Source organism: Macaca mulatta, chromosome 4 (genome assembly GCF_049350105.2).
Source record: "Macaca mulatta isolate MMU2019108-1 chromosome 4, T2T-MMU8v2.0, whole genome shotgun sequence".
Taxonomy (NCBI): Eukaryota; Metazoa; Chordata; class Mammalia; order Primates; family Cercopithecidae; genus Macaca; species Macaca mulatta.
Genome location: NC_133409.1, coordinates 157503520 through 157530469, shown reverse-complemented (window position 1 = coordinate 157530469; position 26950 = coordinate 157503520). Strand labels below are relative to the sequence as shown.

General features: G+C 39.8%; 1 protein-coding gene across 9 annotated transcripts in view; it reads left to right on the top strand.

The window, feature by feature from the left end:
* Window positions 1-26950, top strand: part of CARMIL1 (capping protein regulator and myosin 1 linker 1) — a 344161-nt gene that overhangs the window by 304665 nt on the left and 12546 nt on the right. For 7 of the 9 annotated variants that reach the window (XM_078000907.1, XM_015135695.3, XM_078000911.1 and 4 more), the window contains 6 exons: window positions 225-291; window positions 557-753; window positions 12361-12473; window positions 18252-18684; window positions 22999-23080; window positions 24248-24460. In XM_078000907.1, coding sequence (XP_077857033.1) covers window positions 225-291; window positions 557-753; window positions 12361-12473; window positions 18252-18684; window positions 22999-23080; window positions 24248-24460 — 1105 coding nt within the window. The remainder of the gene's footprint in view (window positions 1-224; window positions 292-556; window positions 754-12360; window positions 12474-18251; window positions 18685-22998; window positions 23081-24247; window positions 24461-26950) is intronic. The other 2 variants (XM_078000908.1, XM_078000905.1) reach the window with 1 other exon arrangement.

The window sequence follows — 26950 nt, the reverse complement described above, 5'->3', positions numbered from 1 at the left end:
ACTGGTTAGGGATGGGGGAACAAAAGAAAGAGGTTAGCTGTATCATTTGAGAAACTGTAAACATTTAGAAATAGTTTGGTCTTTTCAGTCAGGCTTTCAATCAACCTCTAAAGCAAAGAAACAACTACTGAGTTAAACAATCGATCCAGAATGTTTCAGAAGTTTGAAAGGCGAGTTTTTGTGGCTACCTGTTTTTTTTTTAATTATTATTATTTCATTTCTAGATGACCCCTAAATCCAAAAGGAAGAGTATCCATAGCCGAATGCTGCGGCCTGTTTCTAGGGCTTTTGGTAAGTGTTTTGCTGCTGCCAGTCATTTTCTTGGCACCGTGAAGCACCCTCAGCAAGACCTTAGACCATTTTAGGGATGTTCCTTATGGATGCACTGCATGGGTAATTATTGAGAAAGAGTTAAGTGATCTGTGAATGGGTGTTTGCTATTCTATGCTAGACTTAAAATTAGTTTTAGGAATTTGTTTATCCATCTCCATTCATTAAGCTTCGGCCTTGGGCTGTTTTTTTGTTTTGTTTTGTTTTGTTTTGTTTTTAATTTTAGAAATGGAGTTTGATCTAGATAAAGCGCTGGAAGAGGTACCAATTCACATCGAAGACCCGCCCTTCCCATCCCTCAGACAGGAGAAGCGGAGCTCGGGATTTATCTCTGAGTTGCCCTCTGAAGAGGGGAAGAAGCTGGAACACTTTACCAAGTTAAGGCCAAAAAGGAATAAGAAGCAGCAACCCACCCAAGCAGCGGTAGGTGGACTGGAGAGGCCCCATCTCTCACACCCTTTTCTTCTCTGGGGAAACTTGGAGGGTCTTGCTAAAGTGCTTTGCACAAACATGAAAGCTATGGTTGAGGAGACTAGAACCTCTTTGCATGACATATACAAAGTATTTCAACTTGGTGCTCAGTAATTTTGGAGAATGAACAGATTGTGTCACTTAAATAAAACAACATAATTGTGGAGAAGACAATGCTGTAAAATTTCCAATCAGAACAGAGCTGCCCTTGGAAATCCTTAGATAGATAAGGATTATCTAGGGTAGGAAATCCTTATTCTAGATAAATGTCTCTAACACTTTACAGTGTCAGGGCAAAAAAGATACAAGTAGCAAAAGAATTAATTGGTAATTAAAAATTGTTTGATTCTGGAGTGCACACATGCATTCCCCCGTCCACAAAATGATGTAACTGAAGTGTTGGAGAAGAGCCCTAAGTGGGAGCCCCGGTGTGTGATTCTTGACATCCTGCTCTTTCTACTCCAGTAGAAGACTCAATTGTGTGTGCTGACGAACCTTATTGTAGTTTACCCGTGTCTCTCTCTGGTTAATGTCTTTTCTCTCCTTTATAAAGACATTAAAAAAGTTCTCCTGTGCCAACTGTCTCTACTGCCTCTCTTCTTCACCTTCCTGTCATTCCACAATTTACCAAAATCTTCCTTCTGTATCTACCCACCCTTGAAACCACCCTCCCAAGGTTACTCCAGACCAAATCCCGTGGACTCTTTTCAGCTGTCCGTCATCTTACTTGATGTTTCAGCAGTTCCTTGACACAGAAAGCTCTGTCATTCCCAACAGGAGATTTCCCGTTGATCTCTGAGTCATCACACTCCTTTCTTTTCCACCCACCTCTCCAGCAGTGTCCTTTCAGTTTTCCTGTCAGACCCATTTAAGTTTTTTATTGTCTGTCTGGGTGATGTCATCTGAACTCATGGTTTCAGTCTCTGTTGTTGACTGTAGATTTCTGGATATCCACTTGCCTCCTAAATTTGAATGAGTACCTTGGGCTCAAAAATTTGAAACTTAGATCCCACCTTTCCCTATAAACCTGCCCTTCTCATATCCCCTGTTCTTCTTGGGACATCATCAGTTGACAGGTTAGAAAGCTGAATACGATCCTGATCACCAGCTCTCCCTCTTCCTCCTTGCTATGGCTACCTCCCATCCTGAGCTCCAGCCCTGTAATGCTGCATCTCTTTTCTTATTGCTTCCCTCCATCTCCTGGGCTGAGAACTACTTTCAGATTTTTTACATCTCCACTACATCTCTTTTGATAGTGGAGAACTATCCACTTCTCTATACTCTGTCCACCAGTGCTCTGGGAAAAAGCCAGATCTATTTAGACCTCTGGCCATAATACATTATTTTGGGACTTAGTTTGTGTTACACAGTCCCTAAGGGAAAACAGCCTAGAGTATGCCAACCCTGTTATTCCTGGCTTCATTGTGGACAAAGGTGAAATCTCTCTAGAACAGATTGATGAGGTTGGGACATGCTACCCCAAAATATGGTGCCTCGGCATTTGAGAAAATGGCAAAAGCAGGAAGGTCATTCTCATCTTCCCCCTGCCTTTCTCCCTTGAAGCAGATCATAAAACCTTCATTCAAGAAGAGCCCTCTGTATAGCCAGAGGAAAGAAATGTCCTTATCTCTGAAGACATGGGGACAGAGGGAAGAATCTGAACAAACAGGCCTTACTAAGTGCCCCCAGTTTATTACCATTAGATCATAGTTGTTTCTAAAGAAGGCAAGGCTTCTTCCAGGAAGCCCTCCTCATCCCTCCCACTGTGTTCCCGCAGAGCTAGGGTCACATGACACCAGGAAAGTTGTTCTCACAGACTGTTTGTGCACAGTGCACAGCCTGAGCAACTCTCCATGGAGGCCCCACCTCCTCCGGTGCCTGATGCTTACTCTGTCACAGCTCTCATCACACAGAGTTTTCTCAGCTTACTCCTTGTCTCTAAGTTCTGTGTAGGCAGGGCCTGTGATTTATTATTCATGCTAATATGCTCAGTGCTTACATTGGGTTTTGAATATAGTAGGGGTTCAACAATACTTATTGGATAAGTAGGTGGATAGCTGGAGACATAGATGGATGAAGGTCACAATAACTTACCTGCCTGGTTGATAATTTCCTCACTTTAGATCAGGCTTTTGTTGTGTTTGGTTAATTTCTCTCATTTGAATCCAAATAGCTTGACACCATTTCAAAATACAAAAAAAAATTCTAGTTTGTTGTTTTCTAATTTACTGATTTTTAACTTTTTTAGTCCATTATTACATATCCTTATAGGGATATACTTTCTTTTTTAAAAATAAGGGAAAGATTTTTGTAGGTAGATAAAAAGACAACCCCCGTCCCCACCCCCGCTCAACAACAACCCACACTTTCTAGAACACACCTAGGTTCTAGGGTGTTACTGAGTAAATGGTTTCTCTATGGATCTTTCCATATGGAATAACATTAACAATATAACTTGTCTGCAAAATGGCTTAAGTTTATCCTTGATAAAATGGTGACTCATGGAAAGAGATAATCTTGTGTACTTCTTTCTTTTCTTTTTTTTTTTTGAGATAGGATCTCACTCTGTGACACAGACTGGAGTGCAGTGGCACAGTCATGCCTCACTGCAGCCTTGAACTCCTGGGCTCAAGCAATAACAATCTTTCCACCTCAGCTTCCTGAGTAGCTGTGACTACTGGTGCATGCCACCATGCTTGGCTAATTATTTAAATAATTTTTTTTGTAGAGGTGGGCTCTTGGTATGTTGCCCAGGCTGATCTCAGAACTCCTAGCCTCAAACTACCCTCTTGCTTGAGCCTGCCAAAGTGCCAGGATTGCAGGCATGAGCTACCGTACCAGCCTTTTTTCCCTAAATGTTTGAAAAATAGAAAAGAAAGGAAGGAAGCTGTGGCAGAGTCCTATTTGAGGTGCATACTAGATATTGCAAGGGAGAATAGATATTTCTCATCTATCACTAGGTTTCTTGGCTGAAGCACCTGTAAAAAAAGACAGGTCATCAAGAGAAAAGCATAAGAGAATTTATTTTATGTAAGTTTTATACGACATGGAAACCTTCAGAAATGCAGACTCAAAGAAACATTTTTGTATTTTTGTATTTTTATGCTAAGTTTGATGAAGTGAATAGTTACAGAGAAGTAGGATTAGACAAAGAGGGTATGATCTAATGGTAATAAACTGGGGGCACTTAGCAAGGCCTGTTTGTTCAGACTCTTCTCCCTCTCCCCATGTCTTCAGAGACATTTTTTTTTTTTTCTGGCTATAGGGAGGACATTTCTTTTATCTTCCTGTAGGGAGGGTGCTTCTTGAATGAAACTTTTATGACCTGCCTCAAGGGAGAAAGGCAAGGGGAAGATGAGAATGGCCTTCCTGCTTTTACTATTTCCTCAAATGCCAAGGCGCCATATTTTGGGATAACATGTCCCAACCTCATCAGTCTGTTCTAGAGAGATTTCATCTTTGTCCATAATGAAGCCAGGACTCACAAGGTTGGCATACTCTAGGCTGTTTTCCCTTAAGGACTGCGTAATACAAAGGTAAGTTCCAAAATAATGTATTATGGCCAGAGGTCTAAATAGATCTGGCTTTTTCTCAGAGTACTGGTGGACTGAGAAGTATAGATTAGCACACCTTTATTTGAGTTCATAGTGAAAATATATTACCTTATGATGTCACACTGCTTACAATTTCCAAAGTGCTTTCATGTCTAACAGCCCTGTGAAGCTGCCACACAGGCACCATTATTTAAATTTTTCAGTTAAGAATGAGGATGCTGTGGCTTACTTTTATTACTAGTGTTTAGTAAGAGCAATTATTAACAATTATCATTGTTTTTCTTCCTATGATTGAGTAAAATCAGTTCATCCAAAGCCTGTCTTAGCTTTTCTAGAGTTTGTCTCTGAACCCTAATGCCTCAAATGAACTTTTCCAGGTGTCAGAATTCTCAACACCAAGGCTGAGTTAAATGCCAGCATGCCAGTTTCTTCCAGGCCAAACATGTTGTAATGACCGATTTTTGTGCTAAAAATGTACAAATAGATATTTGTATAAATATGAAGTGTAGATAGCCTATTTTTAAAACAAGAAACTAGGCACAAAAATTTAACCTTAGATCAAACCACAGTCGTTTTAAGAACAATGGATATAGATATTTTAGTTATATGTTTTAATTCCACCTCTACCACTCCAATAACAAAAACAAAGATGTTTTTTAAATAACAAGAGATAGAATGTTTCTTTCTTTTTTCTTTTCTTTCCTTTCTTTCCTTTCTTTCTCTTTTCTCTTTTCTTTTCATTTCTTTTCTTTCTTTCAGTAGATAAAAGAATTCTTAAACATTACATTGTAGCTGCTTAGCCCATAGAGTGTAACCTTCTACTGTAGTGGTAAGAGCAGGATGCCAGGCTCAGCCAGTGGGCTCTCCCACTCCCTGACAGTGTTTATGTGGACAGAGGCTTGTGGGTTTTTTTTTTAAAAACCTGAGCCAACTTGTTTCTAAATACCAGCATTGCCTACATCGTAGAGTTGTCATGAAATAAATAGGATAAATAGAAATAAATAGGATAAAATAGAAATAAAATAGGATATTTTATTGAAATAAATAGGATAAAAATATGCCATCCTTTACATAAAAGCATTGTTCTTCAAAGCTAGTATTTCCATTTTATTAATTTAGTTATCTTTACAATATAAATCTTATATTTGCTTTTGCCTTTGTACCTATTCTCCCTTTTCTATACTTAAATGGAGGAGGAATAGAAAAAAATTCCTGGAAACTGATTTAATACCACACTCATTTACCCTCATTAATTCAAAGGGATTCTTACCCATGTTTACTAAGAAACAAATTAGCTAACTTTACATAAAATTTTATTCAAAAATTATTTCCTCAGTTGAATTGACTGTCAGAAAGTCTTTACTTTTGGGAAAAGAGCGTCACATGGGTAATTTAAGAGTGGAAATGCCATTTTCTCAGGTACCAGAATGTTCCAGCTACAGCAGAGAAAAGGGGGAAAATGTGTAGTGTACAGTGAGTCCTCCATATCCACACATTCTGCATTTGAGCATTCAACCAACTCTGGATTGAAAATATTTATTTAAAAGGCAATTAGAAAAACCACAACAATGAAAAAAACTATATAAATTTTAAAATACAGTGTAACAATTATTTACATAGCATTTACATTGTATTAAGTATTGTAAGTAATCTAAAGATTATTTAAAGCACACAGGAGGATGTTTGTAGGTAATACACAAATACTATGCCATTTTATAGCAGCGACTTGAGCATCTATGGATTTTTGTGTCCTCAAGGGTCCTGGAACCAATCCCCCTCGGATACTGAAGTTCAGCTCTATTAGGTAGGGTAACACTAGCTACTATATGAGATAAACTTTTACTATGTTAAATCTCTGATATTTTGGAGATTATTTCTTGTTCATATCATAGTCCATTGTGAGTATTTCCAGCGAGGGAATGCTATAGTTGTCAGGGATCCAGGCTACTTTTACTTTGTGGCTCTACCTTCCTTTTTGGTCCTTCAAGTCATATGCATTCAGCTGGAGGATGACATAAAGCATGAAGGCCCATACCCCTGAGGTTTTATGGGCCAGGTCTGAAAGGATGAGCTTCATATTCATTTGAATACCACTTTCCAGAACTTGGCTACGTGGCCAGCTAACTGCAAGTGAGCATTCTAACCATGACACCCACCAGGGATGGAGGCGTGCTTATACTCACTCATCCACTGCCAGTTAGCTATTGCTCCTTTCTACTTTTTCCTAACATAACTGTAGGTGAAAAGTATTCCTTTAAGGAAAAATCATTGAAAAATTTGCATAGAGGTGCGGATAAAACACTGGACTGGGATATAATGCTGACTCTACCACTAACTGGAATAATCTCCTAGTGGAAGGAATTTTAAAGATTACTCAATATTCAAGGGAATATGAAGTCCAGGGCAGATAACTGATTTGTCTTTGATCATTCTCTGAAATATTATACCATGCAGTGGATTCACTTGGTGTGATATGTCAGTATCAGTCAGTTTGCCATATATTGGCATAAGGCGTAGCCCTACACTAGTCGGCCCAGTGATGAAACAAACCAACTCAAATTAAAATAGACTAACTCCTGGGTAATAGGTTTTCTCCTGTATGCATTGACTCATGGTGTCATAAGGGTGAAAAGGATTTTGAAGTCATCTTGTTCAGTCCCTCATCAGGTGCTCAAAAATCCCTACACAGCTGTTCATTGGCCATTCCATCCACAATGACTTCTTTCTCTGAAGCTGCCATGGTCTTAAAGCTCTAATTATTAGCAAATTATTTTTTGTGTTGCTAAAACTCTTAACTGCATAGCTTGAAATTAGCCATCTTGTTTCTGTCTTCTGGAGTGGCACGTGGTATCCAAGTCTCTTCCACTTAGTAGACTTTACAGTATTTGTGGGTCAAATCTTAATTCTTCAGGTCTTTCGATGTTCTTCATATGAAATTGTCTAGAATCCATTTACAAGTCTTGTTACTCTGTTCTGAATAAATTGCAATGTGGCACCCAAGACAAAATAGAGTACTTTAATAAGATCTGCCATATCTCTTCTCTCCTTTTATTTATTTATTTTTAAGACAGGGTCTCACTCTGTCACCCAGGCTGGAGAGCAGTGGTGCGATCTCGGTTCACTGCCACCTCCCCCTCTCAGGCCCCAGTGATCCTCCCACCTCAGTCTCCCACATAACTGGGATTACAAGTGCGCACCACCACACACTGCTAATTTTTGTATTTTTTGTAGAGACAGGGTTTCACCATGTTGCCCAGGCTGGTCTCAAACTCCTGAGCTCACACGATCCACATGCCTCAGCCTCCCAAAGTACTGGAATTACATGTGTGAGTCACCACACCCATCCCATTGATTCTCTCCTTTTAAATAGGACACTTCTATTTATTCAACCACAGGTTGCATTCACCTTTAAAATGGCTGTATCATCCAGGTGACTGGTATTGATCTTATTCTCAGGCAAGGCCTATAATCTATTTTTATACATATATTTCAGACAGAGGAAAAGGGGGTGCATGCAGCAGAGAATCTGAACTACCCAGAAGTCCTAGTATACTTCCAGTTGCATCTTACTGGCCAGAAATGAACCATATTTCCATCCCCAGCTACAAAAAAATCTAGGAAGATAAATAGCCAGTTGGTCACATTGATATTCCAAATAAATCAGGGTTTTGTTATTGAGTCAACAAGAGCGAATAGACACTAAATAGACACAAAGCAGTTTCTGCTGTAATTTATTCAGGTGAGAACGTTTTCTTCTGTTTTGCTGATTTTGTTTTGGAATGAATGGTAGTTTGATTCTTTTTTTCAGTATTTGTTGACACTGATAATTTTTCTTTTTTAATGTGAAATTTGGGTGAATCTCATTAACATACTTTTTCTAGTGTTATAACATTCTTAATCATGATTTTTTGCTTTGTTTTAATCCACTGCTAGACTTTGTTTGCTAATATTTTATGAGAATTTTTGCATCTATATGCATAAATGAGAGAGACTTAACATGTTTATTTTTCTTGTCTGAACCATCCATCTAGTTTGACTTTCAAAGTTATACTATCTTCATAAAATTGGTTGGGAAGCTCTTTCTTTTCTCCTATTCTCTGTAACGGTTTACAAGTAATAGAGATTGTCTCTTCCTCTCCTGGGATGCCATCTGGGCCCTAAGTGTTGTCTATATGCTTGTGTGCATGTGATGCTTGTATGTAGATGTATTACTAAGGATTTTATTTCTTTTGTCATAGATCTGTTCAGGTTACCTAATTCTTCTTAAGATCATTTTGATAATTTATGTATTTTTAGGATATCTTCCATTTAGTCTAATTGTTCATTTAATTGTTTATAGAATTCCTTTAAGTTTTTAATTTATTATACCAATAGCTTTAATCTCTTATATAGATATGTCCCATTTCATTTTAACTTATTTTTAATGCCTTTTCTCTTAATGTTGTCATTATCTCTTTTATTAGTCTTTTTCTAAGAGTCAACTGTTTTATCAATCCTCTCAAGTTCATTATTTTTTTTCTTTTATTATATGCTCTTCATTTTACTTCCTTTGGGTTCCTTATTTCTTGACTGCTTAGCTAATTAATTTTCCATGTTTTTTACATTCTAATATATGCACATAACATTCCATGATTATTCAGTTCACTAATTAGCACTCCTTGGTATATTTGTGCGAAGAGTTACTAATACACCTAATTGTCCTTACTTCCTGTCCATTCCTCTCCATCCAGCCTATGAAGACATTGTGAGAGATTTGGCAACTGCCACATCAAAATCCAGGCGCACCGCCTACTGTCTTTCCCTGGTGTATTCACTGTAATAACCCTGGCAGAGGGAAAACAGAGGGTGGTCTGAATTGTCTTTAGTCCTCACAATCACCACCTTATTTTCTCACCATTCACGAATTATCCTTTTAGCACTTGCACACTGGAGGTGCAAAATCTACCTTCTTTTTTTTTTTTTTAACCTTCTTTATCAAATATCAACAACAGCAATTCCTGATTTTATTTGTAAAAACCTTTCTCTGAGTGCAAATGCAGTGGGTTCTGGCCCCAGGCTCACTGCTGAGGTTTCTGCTCACTCCCTTTCCAACAGCTGTGCTACCCTTTTCAGTCTGAAATGTATTTTCCTTGACAGAGAAGACTGAAAGCAAATAGGATTTTGAGAACTTCTGATAACTGTTTGTCTTTTCCTTTGCTTTTGTTAGAAAAGGAGCTGAAACAGCATGTGCATTTGACCTTGAACTCTTTTGCAAACTACATTTCAATTCAGTCTTCAGTTTTTCTACTGCTCTTCATGTAGGCTGATGCCACCTCCTGCTTCCTATTTTAACAGATGCATTTTAAACCATGTCTCATGGAAGATCTCCCAGTGATACTGGACTTCTCTTAACCTGTCTGCTCTCTGTCCCTTTATCTCTAAAATGACAGAGTTGGACTGGAGGATCTGTAGGGGCCAGTCCAGCCCTAAAAGCTGGTCTGTCCTGCAGGAAAGCAGACTGCTTTGTTCAGCTCTGTGCCTCCATCACTGAAACCCATTGATGTACCCCACATCCCCAGAGAACCTTTTGTGCTGGCTGTGACTTCTGTTTCCAAGCGGGAAAAGAAAAATTTTTCCTGAGGGGAGAAATTATGCAAGTAAAACTTACCTTTTTTTTTTTTTTTTTTTTTTTCAAAATGGAAAGAGGAGCCATTGGGGGAAGCTGGGAGGAAGCCGTGTGTTAGGACTGTATGTCCTGGGGTCACATCTTTCTTCATCCATTAATTAGGTGACCAGGTGGTAACCTTCTGAGTCACTGTTTGATCTGTGACTAACCAAAAAGTAGGATAGTACTATCTCTTTCAGTTTAAGGGTAGACGTAGGGGTGACATAACAATGTGTAAAACACTTGTAAACTATCAAGTACTATATTAACTTAAGGAGCTGTTACTGCGATAGAGATTCTATGCTCCATTCTTTTCCAAAAGGGAAAAATAATATAATACAAGCAAGTTCTGTACTACTTTATCTTTTGTAATCAAAATAAAAGTTATTCATTGAGATTTGTTTCTCTGCATAACGGAATTATAGAACTTTGCGAATTTTCTGCTCTTTTGCAACACGAAGGAAATCCTTGCTCCAATATAAAGCACCATTCAGATGAGAGGTATAATTGTTATTTCATAGGGTTCTTTGTCTATTATCTGTTGTCTCTTCACTTTTCAGCATGTCACAAACATGAACTCAAACACACAGTTCATTTTCATAATGAGAGCTTCCTGATGAACGAAGTGGATGATTGTTCAAGGGTTTTTTTCTTTAAGCAATTTCCATACAGACATAAGCCATGTTCTCCCTAGGCACCTTGAGACTTGCAAATCAAGATTACAGGAAACAGCTTTCCCACCACTCTATGGCAAGACATCTAGACCAGGTATCCCAACCACATGAAAATTTGTCCTTGTATCCAACAGCATGGGCAAGATGCATGCTCTTTCTCAGTCATCCACAACCTATCTGTGAAATATTAATATACATTGCAGACACAAATCAAGCATCTGACTAAGCTCACTCTGAGTTGTCCTTTCAAAGACATGCTACTTGGTATAGCTTTATGATAGCTTCTCACCACCAGCCTCTCTCATAAGATCAGAGTTTTTGGCTGCCTGCGGGACACCTGCTTCTGGATATCCCACAATACCTCAAACACTCAAGAAGATAAGACACAGCTTTTTCCCCAAATATGATCTTTGTAACGTGTTCCCTGGAACCATGACCCCATTTACCTGGCCTAGAAACTTTGACCGTATCTTGGGCAGCTCTTATCTTTCCGTTCTCACTTTTCCACTTCATTAGTGTGCCTCATCACCTCCAGATTAGATTAAATTACTACAAGAGTCTTTGATTTCAGCTCCTGAACAGGTTTTCCTGCTTATATTCTCTGGCATCTCCAATTGGTCCTTCATGCTGCCCCAGAATTACCTCCCCAGAATTCAGGTTGGTCCATGCTGCTGCGTTGGTGTCTCCCTATCATCTAAGGAGTAAATTCCTTCTTCTTTAGCATAAGGCTCCTTTTGGGTTTTTGTATTATTAGTTGGAAAGTATTCAACTGGATATTATGGAATACTCAATACTCACTCAAAAGTGACTTAAACAATGAGAAATATTTATTTTCTCACCTAACAAAAAATCCAGAGGCCTCAGGATCCAGGCCTGGCTTATTCAGCAGCAGAGCATAGGTACCCAGGTGCTTTCCCCTTTCTGCTTTGTTATTGTCAACCAGCATGTGGCCTTTTATCCTTGGGCCTCCCCATTTGGTGAATGCCAGTGGCCTTCCGCAGCTCAGACATCACATCTCCCTCACATAACTGCGGAAACACACATTCTGTCCTCCTGACAAAACCTGCCCGCATGAGCTCCCTAGCAAATTTCCCCTTGTATCTCACACACCACAATTATATCCCACTCACATGCCTATTAATCACAGACAAGAGGAAGGGGACTGTAGCTTAAGCAAATCAGTATCCATAATCTGACCCTAGGACTCTTCCAGCAAGAAAGAAAGTAGGCAGGGGAAAGGGTTAGGGGAAGCCAGTATTAGCATCTGCCATGCTCCATCCTTAGCAGCCAGCCCCACCCACACACTTCAGGAGTTATCACCACTCTCAGAAGTCAGTGCATATTTCATTTCTCCATGCATTCCCTTTCCCCTTACACACGCCTGCAGTGCCTTTCACTGCCTTTAGAAACACTCAACTCGTCATATCTGTTAGGTCCCAGCTTCTGATGCACCAGTCAGCATGAATCCTCCACAAGGCATGGTGTTTATAGTGCATCCCTCACTTTTGTTTCTTCCTGTCTATGTTATGATTGTACATATGGCTTCTATTCCTGTAGATTATGTGGTCCCTATTTTAGTGAGCCTTGTCCCTCCCATAGCCCTTAATCACAGTGTCTTAAATCTAGTAATAAATAATTGCTAAATCAAGGTGCATGTGAATTAACATCACAGCTGTTTGTTTTGCAGGTCTGTGCTGCCAACATAGTCTCCCAAGATGGTGAACAGAATGGTCACATGGGGAGAGTAGATGAAGGTGTAGATGAATTTTTCACCAAGAAGGTGACCAAAATGGATTCCAAGTGAGTTCAGAGTAATTTCACTAATAATGCTGTTTAATTCATATTTAAATTAGTAACAGTTGCATTTTATATATGGAAATTATTATTCTGACAGCTTGCAAAATATGGTCTCTGGGCCGGCAATACCGGTGTCCACTGGGACCTTGTTAGAAATGCAAACTCTCAAACTCCTACCCCAGACCTACTGAGTCAGAAGCTCAGGAGGTTGAGCCCAGCAATCTATATTTTAATAAGCCCTCCAGGTTATGCTGAGGCATGCTCCAGTTTGAGACCTATTGTACGATTCTAAACCAGACCACAAAATGTCCCACCCCAAGATTCTTCCAGGGCTTCATCACTTGGATAGTTCCATTACAGGGGACTGATCATGGCTATGCTGGAATTACTTACTTTGAGCTTCTCCTTGTTCATAATTTGATTTATGGGGTTGGGGGGCTAAGTCATTGCTAAATGGCGTGATTTAACAGACAGTGTCAAAATGACAGCAAAATTAGTAAAGAGCCCTCAGAGTTAGCATTTTCTGAAGAGTTTTCTCCTGTCTTCTTGCTACTGAGACAGTTCCCTTAGAAGATAGTTCAGTGGTACTTTTGTTAACACTTTTTTAACTTGAAACATTTCAGTCTTTAAGCATGATTTTGTACCACGTTATTTAATCCTCAACTAAATACAAATCTATCCCAAACTACGCTCTTAACATGGATTTGTCTTTATGAAGATTCTTCACCTTGAGATACCAAATTCAGGAACAAATGTAAGCCAGATAAGCCAAAGGCGGCAGGCTGGGCACAGGTAGGGAAGCAACTAATCAATTCTAGTAGATGGATGTGCCTTATCTTGCCTCGGCGGGATGGTGAAGTGGCAGTGAGTTAAATTTTTATATCCATAACAGTGTAACTTACTGAATCTTATAACCTTTAGGAACCAATTATTTGTCTTCTTTGACCCTGGCCTTGAAGCTTAGCATACTATACTTAGCAAAATTTTCTTCTCCTATCTTTCAAGAACCAACCTAAATATCATTTATTCTTTGAAGCTTTTCTGGGACTGCTCCTCCCACCCACCCCTGAATTAATTGCTGTTTCTCTACTGCTAACTTAATACTTTTCTTTCCATCCTTCACACACATCTGTTAAAGCCTACGTCATCCTTTAAGAGTTTGTTGGATTTTTAATTTTTTTACGACTTAAGGAATAGATGAATGTGTTTTCAATGTAAAAGATTCAAGAAAAACCAACACAAACATATTGCAAAATGGGAAATTGCTGTTAATTATTTGCTTTCAAGTCTTTTTTCCCAAATAGAATGCTATTCTTAAGGAGCAATACCTGGGCCTTATTTTGTTATAGCTTCAATGTCTAACACAGCCCGTAATATATAGTCTGTCCTCAATTAGTGATGGTTGAATGAGTGGAGAAAATCTTGACTCGTCTCCATATAATTTATAGATACCATTGTTTGCTCTTGTCTTTTTAAACTTCTGAAATTTATATTCAGTTACTGGAGTGGTTTATAAGCATTCGATCCAAACTGTACGTATTGTTAAACCTGCCCCAGTGTGATTTCCTCTCCCGTTAATGCTACTTTCTTCTTTAATAGTCTCTGAATGAAAGTTGGGTAAATTTTGTAAGGTATAAAATATATTTTTTAATAAAGATACTGCTCAAGGAAGATTCTGTTCCTGTTTCAGTGCACAAATAGAACTAAATACATCAATTTTCATCATCAAATAATATGATGGAATCTACTAAGTTGTGATTTTAAAATTTTTTATAAATAGATTATCAGTCCAGTCTTTAAAGGTCAAGGGATAGGTAAAATCATGAAGTAGTATGAAGAAAGTTTGAAAATCAAAGTTATACATGCTCATAAAGTGTCAGATGTTCTACGAAGGCCTAAAAAAAGTTCCTTGTTATTTTCCCACTCCCTATTCCCCAGAAGCAACTAGTTTTTATTCCTTTAGCTGTTCCTTCCATTTGTCTTAATAGCATACTTTCTTTTTTCTTTCTGTGTTTCATTTTTAGGTAGTACTATAACCATTAACTTCTTACTTAGATGATGATAATACAGACCAAATATCTCTCATCTGAAATGCTTGTGACCAGAAGTGTTTCATATTTGGGATTCTTTTTTGAATATTTGTATTATACTTGCTGGTTTTATATCCCTAATCTGAAATTCAAAATGTTCCAATGAGCATTTCTGTTGAGCATCATGTCGGTGGTGAAAAAGTTTCAAATTTTGGAGCATTTCAAATTATGGATTGCAGATACTCAACCTATATACTCTGTCACCACACACACACACACACACACACACACACATATTTAGACACACACATGTACTTAGACACACACACTTTTCCTTACCTCATCTTCTTTATTTAATTTTATCATGATTAGTGTCTTAGTCTGTTTCTGTTGTTATAACAAAATACTTGTGAGTGGGCAATTTATAAAGGAAAGAGGTTTGTTTAGCTAATGGTTCTGGAGGCTGGGAAGTTCAAGTTTGGGTGGCCACACTGGTTGGCTTCTGGTGAGGGCCTCCTGCTGCATAATGGCATGGCAGAGAAGTGAAAGGAGAATTGAGTGTGTGCAAAAAGAAAGGAGGGGTAAAGGAGGCTGACTCACTTCATAACAACCGAGGCTCTCAAGAACGTATCCATTCCCATGAGAACTAATCCAGTCTCAGTAATTGATTTTAATAACCTAATCACCTCTTTAAGGTACCAACACCCAATACTATCAAAACTCATGTTGAGCCCAAGTCTCAACATAAGTTTTGATGGGGACAAACCACAGCAGTTGGTTAGATCAATATTGAGTGTTTGCTTCATTCTAACCATGTAAATATTAACAACTGTGTTAGATTGTATACTGTGATTACATTTTCTTTCTATAGAATTTTTTGTTTTCCTTCGTGTTAATAATTGTCCCCTTTTTCATTTGCTTTGTTTTCTGCATTCCTTTCACTGACTTATCTCCTAAATGTCCAATAAAGATATAAATTTCCTTTCAATTTGTTCAAGTATTCTCAGTTTTTTTTCTTTTTTTGGACACACGTCTTACCAGCATCTGACCAGCTCCAGTGTGTCCTCTAGGTCCATCCCACTGCTGTCTTCTGGGATCTCCGTTCATCATCTGCTGGGGGATTCCCTTCACCTCATCTGTGTCATTTTTCTATTTCCATTGGCCCATGTTGGTCTTAGTTTATGCCCCTGTTTTGGTGGAGCACCTTCTTGAATTGCTTCCTAAGAGAAGTTTGGAAAACAAGTTTCTGTAACTGTTGCATATCTTTCATTTGGATTAATAGTATCACTAGGTATAGAACTGTAGGTTGGTCTTCCTTGTACCTTAGCATTTTGATAGCTTTGCTCCATTATCTTCTAGCTTCTGGTGTTGCTATGAGAATCTGATGTCGACTTGAGTCCTGATCTTTTGTTTCTGACTTGCTTTTGTTTTCCCTCTCCTCTGGAAGCATTTGGGATCTTCTCTGCATTCCCAGTGTACTAAAATTTTATGATGATATGTGCCCTGAGGTGGATTTTTTATTTTTTAATTTTTTAAAAAAACCAATTTGCCAGGCACTTATAAGCCATTTCATTCTGGAAACTCATGTCCTTTATTGCTGAATTTTAAAAAATTATTTATTTCATAATTTCTTCCTTTTTTCTCTGTACTTTTTTTCTTAAACTTCTATTATTATTATTATTATTTGAGATAGCATCTCACTGTATCACCCAGGCTATAGTGCAGTGGCGTGATCATGGCTTACTGCAACTTTGACCTTCCAGGCTCAGGTGATCCTCCTACCTCAGACTCTTTTAACTGGGACTGCAGGCATGGACCACCCCTCCTAGCTAATTTTTGTATTTTTTGTAGGGAGGGATTTTCCCATGCTGACCAGGCTGGTCTCAAACTCCCAGGGTCAAGCAGTCTGCCCACCTCAGCCTCCCAAAGTGCTGGGATTACAGGCATGAACTACCATGCCCAGGCCGTTATTCAGATTTTTTATTTCCTCTGTTAATCCACTGATTCCTACCTGTTCTCTCCTATTTTTTTTTATTCTTTATATTCCTTTTTTTTTTTTCTGGAATATTTCCTCAGTTGTGTCTTCCAACCTTGAGTTTTCTACTTCTGCTATCACATTTTGCTATTATTCATGTTGGTGGACACAATATTTTTTTCTCTTCCATGTTGAAAAGGAATGGGGCACCGAAGAGCTTCTTGGAAATTTGTGGGTAGAGCTTATCGACTGGTGGGCTTCAATGTATGGTGGTCTTCCTGGACCATTTTGTTGGGGGAGAGGGTATCCCTGACTCTCAGAATCTTTAGGTCTTTTCTGTTGAGCTTTGGAAACTTCGATCTCCTGCCTGGCAGGTATAAACCTGCCTGCCTGATTCTGGTATGCAGAGTGAGAAAAAGGGTCCCGGGGGTGTCACTGCTCACTGTGCAGGCTTTCTTGAGCCTGCCTGTTTCGTGATCTTCACTCAGTTCAGCTGCATTTGGTGTCCCCCAGCTCAGCTTCTTTGGTTCATTCTCTCCGGAGAGTGAACTTGGGTGTTGGGATGGGCATCATTGGCTCTGTGGTTTAGGGAGAGGATCTGATGAATTTCTGAACAGGCTTCACAAAGAAGAGAACCTTCCTGTCTTCATTTCCCCTTCACTTCCACTTGCAGAGGTACCTGCATCTCCTCATTCTGGAACCAGCACAAATCACATGCTTCTGGGTCTCCCCGACTGTTGGCTTAGGTTTCAGCTTTCTCTGATCTATTAAGTCAATTTTCACACATATCTAGCGTATTTTGGCTTCCAAATTTTGTTGTTTCTGCCTTTTCTTCCCTATAGGGCTTATACTTTCTTTTATAAATCCTTTGCTATTATTTTAATGGAGATTCAGGGGAGCTAAGTGGATATTCAGTCTGCCAGCTTTAAATGAGTCAGTTGTCTGTGATATTTCCTACTTAGCTCATTTCATTGACTGTTTCTCCCTTTCCATTTCCCAAGTTTCAGCATATTCTCCCTCTGAAAACTCTCTCCCAGAGCATACTCTCTGCCTTTTTGGAACCAAACTCAGGTTTAGCTGCTTGCCGCTCAAAAAGCCAAACACGTGCGAAGCGAAGTTTGGTTTATGCAAGTGACGACAGCTTGGGAGATGGCCAGACTCAAGTCCCAAAAAGCCACCTCAAATTTTCAGGCTGGCTAAAAGGGTTTTAAGGTGAAAGGCAGCATGAAAACTATGCACAGGAGTGGTGTGGGATGCCAGTGTGTTAGTTGTTTTCTGATGACTATCTTGAGTAATGGACCATTTGGAGGTCTGGTTGGTTTCCTCTTGGCAGAGGTTAGGTTATGGATTAACTACGTACCAATTTCTTCTCGGAAGGGAGAAAATTGCACCACCACCTCTGCTTTATGCCTGGATTGTTTCAAGATTACTCTTTGGAATTCTCAAGCAGAGCAGGTAGTTAGATACATATATAAAACAAGAAACAAAGGGAGGGAGGAGTTACTTTTAGAGTAAGCTAGCACACTGGCTGTACCAGTTACATTTTCATCTTTCATACATAATGTTTGCGCACCTCAATTTTCTCACATGTGAATATGATGATGATATTCCACATTCCTTTCTGTTTCCTAAAGGTAGTAACTCAAATCCGCTTTTAAATGTGCTTCTGAATGGTTACTGTATATGTAGCAATCTCCATATTTATATTTTGACTGATTCTTGCCGGAACTTATTTACAGTAAAAACAACAGATCTGTGTCTTGGTTTGAAATGCAGGAAATGGTCAACAAGAGGCTCAGAGTCTCATGAGCTTAATGAAGGAGGAGATGAAAAGAAAAAGCGAGATTCTCGGAAAAGTAGTGGCTTTCTCAACTTAATCAAATCCCGGTCCAAATCTGAGCGGCCACCAACGATCTTGATGACAGAAGAACCCTCCTCACCAAAAGGGCCCGTCAAAAGTCCACCTGTGGACTGTCCCAGGAAGGACACAAAGGCCACCGAGCACAATGGCAATTCTGAACGGATAGAGGAGATAAAAACACCTGACTCCTTTGAAGAGAGTCAAGGGGAAGAAATAGGGAAGGTGGAACGGAGTGACAGCAAGAGCAGCCCACAGGGAGGGCGGAGGTATGGGGTCCAGGTGATGGGCAGTGGTCTGCTGGCAGAGATGAAAGCCAAGCAAGAGAAGAGAGCTGCGTGTGCACAGAAGGTAAGGGTGGGCCTCTTTTTAATTAATTCATTTTTTTGATATATAATAGATGCACATATTTTCATGGTGCATGTGATATTTTTATATATGTCCATCACCTTAAACATTTAACTTTCCTTTATCCTGGGAATATTCAAATTACTCTCTTCTAGCTATTTTGAAATAGACAATAGATTATTGTTGACTAGAGCTACCCCACTGATCTGTCCAATACTAGATCTTGTTTCTTTTATCAGCTGTGTTTTTGTACCCATTTTGCACCTCTTTTCATCTCCCCCCATGCCCCCACACTTCCTGCCCTCTGGTAGCCCCCAATCTACTCCTTGTCTTCGTGAGATAAGTGGGGGTTCATTTTTTACTTGGTTGTCCTTGTTTGTGTTTTTGCCCTCACTTGGTTTATTTGGGTGAGAAAATAAAAATAGCCTGTTGGTTAAATAGAAATCCAAAACTATAACTTACTGCTAAAGAACCTGCAGTACAGACCCTAAAGAAATGGCCATGTTTTCACTTTGGCCTGAGGGTCACACTCTTGTGGAGTGCCAGCATTCTAAGGTAGGCTTTGAAGACCCCAGTCTTTTCCCACCTGCCCAGGGGACTCCTGTGCATGTCGTGGAAGCATGTCAGAGATGTTCCCGGGTCAGGGGAAATGCTCATGTCTGGGGGAAAAGACAGTCAACTGAATCCAAATGGAAGACTGAAGGTAATATTGAAGATAGGTGAACTACCAGAGGGAAATAAAAACACTGAAACTAGATTATATATAAAAATGGAAACTATTTTCTAACTTATTCCCTTTTCAAACCTAAAAATTATTCTCTTTTCAAACCTAAGGATGCCTTGCTATATTCCAGATTTAAAAGACAAAAGAAATAACAGTCAAGGTATTCTATTAGAATTAATTGAATATTTGACCATTGATATATATCATCTGTTCCTACAAAGAAAAACTTCATAGTTTAAAATTTGCTGAGTTCCCCCAAAATCTGACTTAAAACGTTATTTGTTCTTCGAACCTCCTTTTAAAGTGTTAAGGAGTCTTTTTCACTTTCCTTTTTACCTCTGTTTTCTCCTGTCACTGCACGAAGGATTGTATCCGTGTGATAAAATGAACATACCCATGTGTAAGTCAGGTTATGGCTTCTGTGCATTATCTTGAGCTCCATTATTTTTACACAACTGGTTCTCCAAAGAAAGGATATCACCTGTCTATTTTATTTGAAGTACCACAATAAAACAGTTCATCCCGGTAAGCCCTTGACTTTCAGAAAGTAAACAATTAACTAATGGCAGGTGTAGGGAGCTCTTTTATATGGCTTCTAAACAACCAATGTTTAAAAATTAAACTCCACTTCCCACCTGATCTTACAACTATTCACCAAAGTTCTCCCACCAACATCAACATTATTTAGCAATTCTCTAATTATAGATCCCTCCTAACTCACTGACAAACCCTTAGAGTTGGGAGAGACCACATAATTACATCCTGCTCACTCAACAAAGGAGGCATGGTGTGACCCTCACTGGTCAGAATTCTGGATAATACTACAACCATGTCATTAGTGAGTCAGATGCCAAAGGAAATGTTAAAATTTTAATGCATGTTGTGAATTTCTTTTTTTTTTTTTTTTTTTTTTTTTGAGACGGAGTCTCGCTCTGTCGCCCAGGCTGGAGTGCGGTGGCGCGATCTCGGCTCACTGCAAGCTCCGCCTCCCGGGTTCACGCCATTCTCCTGCCTCAGCCTCCCGAGTAGCTGGGACTACAGGCGCCCACAACCGCGCCCGGCTAATTTTTTGTATTTTTTTTTTTTAGTAGAGACGGGGGTGAATTTCTTTATAACAATGAATGTGCGGTTTTCATTAATATGCTGTTTATGTTTTTCATGATTAACAGTTTCTTTTTGGTGTAAAGATGACATGTGCTAGAGTGTTTGATTCATGTACTTTGGATTTGATATCTAAATCAGCTTAAAGTGACAAAATCTTTATGGTTTTATATTTGTTTAGGGTTTACACAGTATTAATGATCTCTTAGCGCCATCTAGTGTGGTAAACCACCATTGTTAAAAATTATTGCTATTTAAAATTCAGTCATGGGTCTTCTGTCAAAATCATTAAATAATACAGTTTTTCAAAAATTTGCTTTAGAACATTTTTTTTCTAAAGTACCATGACTGTATTCTTTATAAGGGTAGCAACAATTAGCATCAATGATCAGTATACTGTTGATAAAATATATGATGTCCTCACCCTCCTCTGAGTAATTCTCTTTGCATTGTTGGCATTTTATATATTTGGCATTTTATATATATATAAAAATACATATAAATATATATATATATAATACTTACAGTTCTTTTTCTATATATGTATATAGAAGATATGACACTTCATTTATTGACAAAAGAAACAATCAGTGAATACTTAAAGTTCATGTATTTTCCTCTGGGGCCTCCAAGACATCTGTCTGCACACAAAGGCCGTGGGCATTATATTATTTTATCCTTATTCCCCACAGTCAGTTTGGGATTTATAAATAACTTTAAAAATATGGGAGGGAAAAGAAAACAACTCCCAGGATTGCTTTAGAGATGCAGGCAAATGAGGTGCCCCGGGTACAGAGTTTAAGGAGGTCCTCACTTTCAGGTGCCTGCCCTGCACTTGGAGGAACCTGAAAGGGAAGGATGTGGAAGGGGACTTCATGGATGGTCCCCAGCCCAGTCCTCCAGGCACTTGTCCTGGGCACAGAGGGCTGGCATGGGGCCTCCTTTTTAGGAGATCACTTTTCCATAGTGAAGCCAAGTAATGTGCCTGTTTTAGCTGCAGTGCTTGTAGACAGATTTCCTCCTGGACACCTGTTTAGCACCTTGCACTCATGACAGTGGAACTTTTGTCATCTTCCTGAGAAATTCCTCAGCCTTCCTGCCCCTTGGGTGCTTCCTTCTGATAGAGCCGGCACTCCTGGGGAGTGTGTGACTGGAGTAGATTGATGATTTCAGGGAGTGAGGCTTTTCTCACCTGCATTTCAAATAATCCTTCCTGTGTCATCAAACACAGTTTAAAGTTAGGAATTGGCTGGCTGCAGCGCTTTTGAGGTTTGTCAGGAGCATGAGATGAGCAGGAACCAGTAGTCTGAAGGTCAGACTGCCTTGGGAATCATCATGCCTCCTGGTCTACTGGTCCACCTTGTTTTTGCCTGTTAGATAAGAGGTGGATGTAGACCATCTTTGTCAATATAATTCTTAGATATTATGACGTAAACACCAGACTTTGCTTTCTATATCTTTTTTGGTATCTAAATGCCTCAGTCTAGTGTGGACTTTCTAAACTTTCCACTTCTACCCCAAGACAGTGGCATTTTACTTTCCCCATCATCACCATCTTCGCCATCACTAATTCCTCCCACCTGCAGATTTTTAAAAAATTTGTTCAGTCCTATTCATCTGTATTTGCCTCCTAAATAATAGATCTGTGTCCTGTGATTCTGCCTCAAAGCAAGGAAGACCTTGCCTATTTCAGGACCCCTTTCACCTATATTATCATTGAGGTTGGAAAGGTTGCTGCTGCTTTGAAAATTATATATATATATGTATTTTTAATAGATAAGGTCTTGCTCTGTCACCCAGGCTGGAGTGCACTGGCACGATTATAGTTCACTGCAGCTTCAAACTCCTGGGGTTGGTCAGGTGATCCTCCTGCCTCAGCCTCCTGAGTAGCTGGGACTTCAGATGCATGCCATCATGCCTGGCTAATTTTTCTATTTTTTGCAGAGATGGGGGTGGGGGAGTCTCACTTTGTTGTCTAGGCTGGTCTCAAACTTGTGACCTCAAGTAATTCTCCCATCTCAGTCTCCCAAAGTGCTGAGATAGATTACAGCCACTGCACCCAGCCAAAACTAGATTTTTGGAAACCAGACCTAGAGCAGATTCTGTCAATTTCTAGTGTGTAAGGGCCCTCATCACATAAAGCATCAGGGGCTGCAGAGCTGCATAGATGTTCAACAAGAAAAACAGTAAAGGTCACCGAGCCCACTGACTTTCCCTGGCCCTGTGCACTTCTCTCCTGTGAGGAGCCTTCCGAGGAACCAAACCGGCCACACTTTGGACCCCACGGCTCTGACCGTAAACACAGAATAGAATGTGTTTCTCACAGCTTTGTCCCAGTAGGAGAGCCTACGGAGGCAAGTCAGGCACAGTCACCGTAACAGCAGCTGAGTTAAAGAGCCCTTCTTTGCTGTCATTTATTACCTGCATTGTTTTTTCACTTTTGCATTAAATAAATGTGCACTTTTTTGAGGGATGGTGCTTAAATTTTTCAGAAGCTTGGGAATGATGCCGTATCCCAGGATTCTTCCAGCCCAGCCTTGAGCAGCGTAGAACGGTTGGATGGAGGTGGGGCAGGTAAGTCAGGCAATTGCCATCATCCCTTCGGAAAAATGCTTACCTTCTGATTGCAGGAGTCACATGTGATTGACAGAAGAAAAATGTAAATGGGGAGGCAAGAACCGATCTCTTTGTTGTGTGTTCTCAGCTACCACCTGAAAGACCACATCCCTTACCTACCTTCCCCTGGGGTGCGTCCTGCCCCACTGTAGCATTGTGCCTGGACAGGGCACTTTTTGATTTCCCAAAGGGAGGAAATTCTGACTATTTTTTTCACTGCAAACTCCTCAACTTGGAGCATTTTGGCAAAGTTAGGGGTGGGGGCAGCATACAGGATCATGGCTGATGTATTTAAGAATAAGCCATGCATGATATATGGAAGATGGGTGGCTGTCTTATTTGGTATGAAAATATGCTTCCCTTGCAGCTTGAATATGCATGAAATCCAATATCACTTGTCCCTCTGACTTTTTAGGTATAATAAAATAAGAAAATACCTTAGATGAAAACTGGAGAGTAATGTGTTAACTGTGTGATAGAATCCTCATTTTGCTATTTGAGATTCTTATGCATAGCTACAGTATCTTGGTGCAGTAAGAGTTGGATGATAAATCACATTTTATGGGCTTATTTTTACCAGTTGTCTTGTTAAATTAAGGCAGCAGTATGGATGGAGGTGGGGGATGAGATGACATTTCTGGAGCTGTTCTCACTAAACATGAGATTGCAGCCATCAGCATCGCCCTCCTCTCTTAGAACCTGCAGCCAGAGCCCTAACCGCTTGTTGTCCAGAACCAAGGCACTTCCATTTGGTTATACCTGTACCTTGTGTCGGATCTGAGAAAGACCTGAACACTTCAAATGCCTGAAGAACCACTGTTTTCCTTGTATGTGATTACAGCACTGTACACTATTAAATGTAAAAGCTTGTCAACCCTAGAATAGTCAGGGGTGATCAGAAAAGAACCAAAAAGTTTATTGCTTTTCTACAAAGACCATTACTCTTCCTCCAGCATGTTTTGATTTTAAAAACATGCTAGAACAGCATATTCTTAAGATATTCTTAAAACATCCATGATGAGAAACAATGGTAAATGATTATAGCGGTTTGTACCAGACTTCTAGTTTCAAGTTACTGGCTTCTTTGACCTTTGATTAATTTTAAAGTGGCCTTTTTCGTCTTAGTGCCTAAACTGCACCCAGGTCTTCCAGAGAACCGCTTTGGTTTGGGAACACCAGAAAAGAATACCAAAGCAGAACCCAAAGTGGAAGCAGGTTCCAGGTCTCGGAGCTCATCCAGCACACCTACAAGCCCGAAGCCCCTCCTGCAGTCCCCCAAACCCAGCCTGGCAGCACGGCCCGTCATCCCACAGAAACCAAGAACCGCCTCACGGCCTGGTAAGAGTTTTGCAGTTAGGGAGTTGCATTGTGACCAGGTAGCTTCCCAGAGCCAGCTGGATCAGATGCTGCAGGTTGTTTCAGGGGCAGCTAGTGAGCAAGGTACAGCGGCTTCTGCAGGAGGGGATCACAAGAAACCTGTGCAAAGCTGTGAAAGTGATGAGAGCTGAGGGATTCCTTTATTCAATGCTGAGCTCCACCGTGTGTCAGAGTTGGGGACTCTGAGACTATCCTTGCTTTCAGGGGTACAGGTTGGTTGGTAGGCAAGACAGGGACATCTGTCTTTTGTCATGTTGACCCATCTGCAGTGCTTGGCTTGGCTTTCTGATACTTGTCTCCAGGGTGTTCAGACACTGAAAAGCAGCAGTTTAAGGATGAAGGCTACAAACGGGGAAAGCACAAGCTCTTCAGTTTTTATGCCATATTCTATGATCTATCAAGGGTTTAGAACAAGACTTGGCAAACAACGGGCCTGTTTTTGTAAATAGTTTTCCTGGACACAGCCATACGATTTGTACTGGTGTCATCTGGGGCTGTGGCTGTGCTACAGTCACCAAATGGTGTGCTTGCAACAGGGCCATATGGCCTGCAAAATGTAAAATATTTACTCTTGGGCCCTTTACAAAAAAGTTTGCTGACTCTTAGTTTAGAAAATCTAATGATAGAAGAAACTTAAAAATATTAGAAACGGGTTGGTCTTCACCTTATTCTCTCCTGCACAAAAGAAGTCCTAGTGTGGTAGTGCACACCTGTAGTCCCTGCTACTTGGGAGGCTGAGGTGGGAGGATCATTTGAGCCTAGGAGTTTAGGCTGTCATCACACTGTGACCACACCACTGCACTCCAGCCTGAGTGACAAGACCCTATCTCTTAAACACACACACACATACACACACACACACACACACACACACACACAATTTTTTTTAAATTTAACTTTCCATTGTAAGAATTTTCAAACATACACAAAAGTAGGATAGGTAATATAACGAAAGTTACATCAATTCTTCACCTCTTCCCCTTGTTCTCCCACAAAAATTAGTCAAACAGGGATAAAAATAATATAGTCACATCATCATCATGGCTAATCTTTGAGCACTTAACTGTGTCCTTGGCACTGTTGTAAGTGCTTTATGATGAACTCTCAATATCCTCATCACTGCTCCGTTTTGCAGATGAGGAATTTGAGGCATAGAGATACTGAGTTTGCCAAGTCACGCAGCTGGTGTGTCTGGGTAGCCGCCAGATGTTCTGACTCCACCAACTGTCTTGGTTACTGTGTTTCTATTGACCTCTCCCCCATGGACATGCATATTGTAAAGTAAGATGCGCAGGTCATCCTAATAATTTGTCAATGTGCAGATGATTTGGGTAGAATGAGCAAAAAGGTAGAATCCTGTGTGTCCAAACTTCTTCCACTTGTGGTTCTTTCCCATGTTCCCTCATGTATTTTTTTCATTTCCCGGGTGGCCAGCCTGGATGACACTCCCTGGTCTTCATAGTCCATTGGTCCCTTGAAAAAACCAGTAAACTATCTCCAAAGAGAAGCACAAAGAAAGGGGTATACTGGCTTTACCTCAAGGAACTAAGCCTTGAAACAAACCCCTGAGTACTTCCTAAGTCTACTCAAACTTTTTCCCAAACCAAAGTTCTTTATGATGGGGAACACAAAAAATTTATTGGTACGCACACAATGTCTTCATGTAGAAGGAGTGGAGAGAATGAAGGCAGAGAAAATGGAAAAATGTTTTAATAGAAAGCAAAGCAAATAAGTTCTGAAAAGGAGGCTTGCTCCTAGCATTGTCATCAGCTAGGTGTGTCTCTAGTCTACAATAAAGAAACAGTTCTTATAAAATGAATCTAGTTTGTAGAGTAACTAGTTTGTAGAGTACAGTAGGCCCCTCTTATCCAAGGTTTTGCTTTTTACAGTTTCAGTTATTCATGGTGCAGATATTGAGAGAGAGAGAGAGAGAGAGAGAGAGAGAGAGAGAGAGAGACCACATTCAGATAACTTTTATTATAGTATATTGTTACAATTATTCTATTATTGGGTTTTAGTGTTAATATCTTACTGTGCGTAATTTATACATTAAACTTTATTATAGGTGTATGTGTAGGAAAAAACACAGCTTATGTAGGGTTCAGTACTATCCATGGTTTCAGACATCCACTGGAGGTCTTGGATTGTATCCCATGTGGATAAAGGGGGACCACTCCCTAGTTTCTAATGCTGAATATAAAACTAGCTGAATTCCCAATATTCTGTTGCAAGCAGTTTTATTTTGTTTATTTACTAAATGTGTTCATTTATTTCATAGCACTTAGTGTATCAAGAATTATGTTAATAAACCCATGTTTTTATAGAGCTTGGGAATTCAGCAGGCATTTTCAAATACACCATCTCATTTCCTCTCCGCCACAGCTCTGACAGCTTGTGAAGGTGGATAGTGTTATCTTCACATGTCTTATCACATCCCTGCTTATTTTGGTT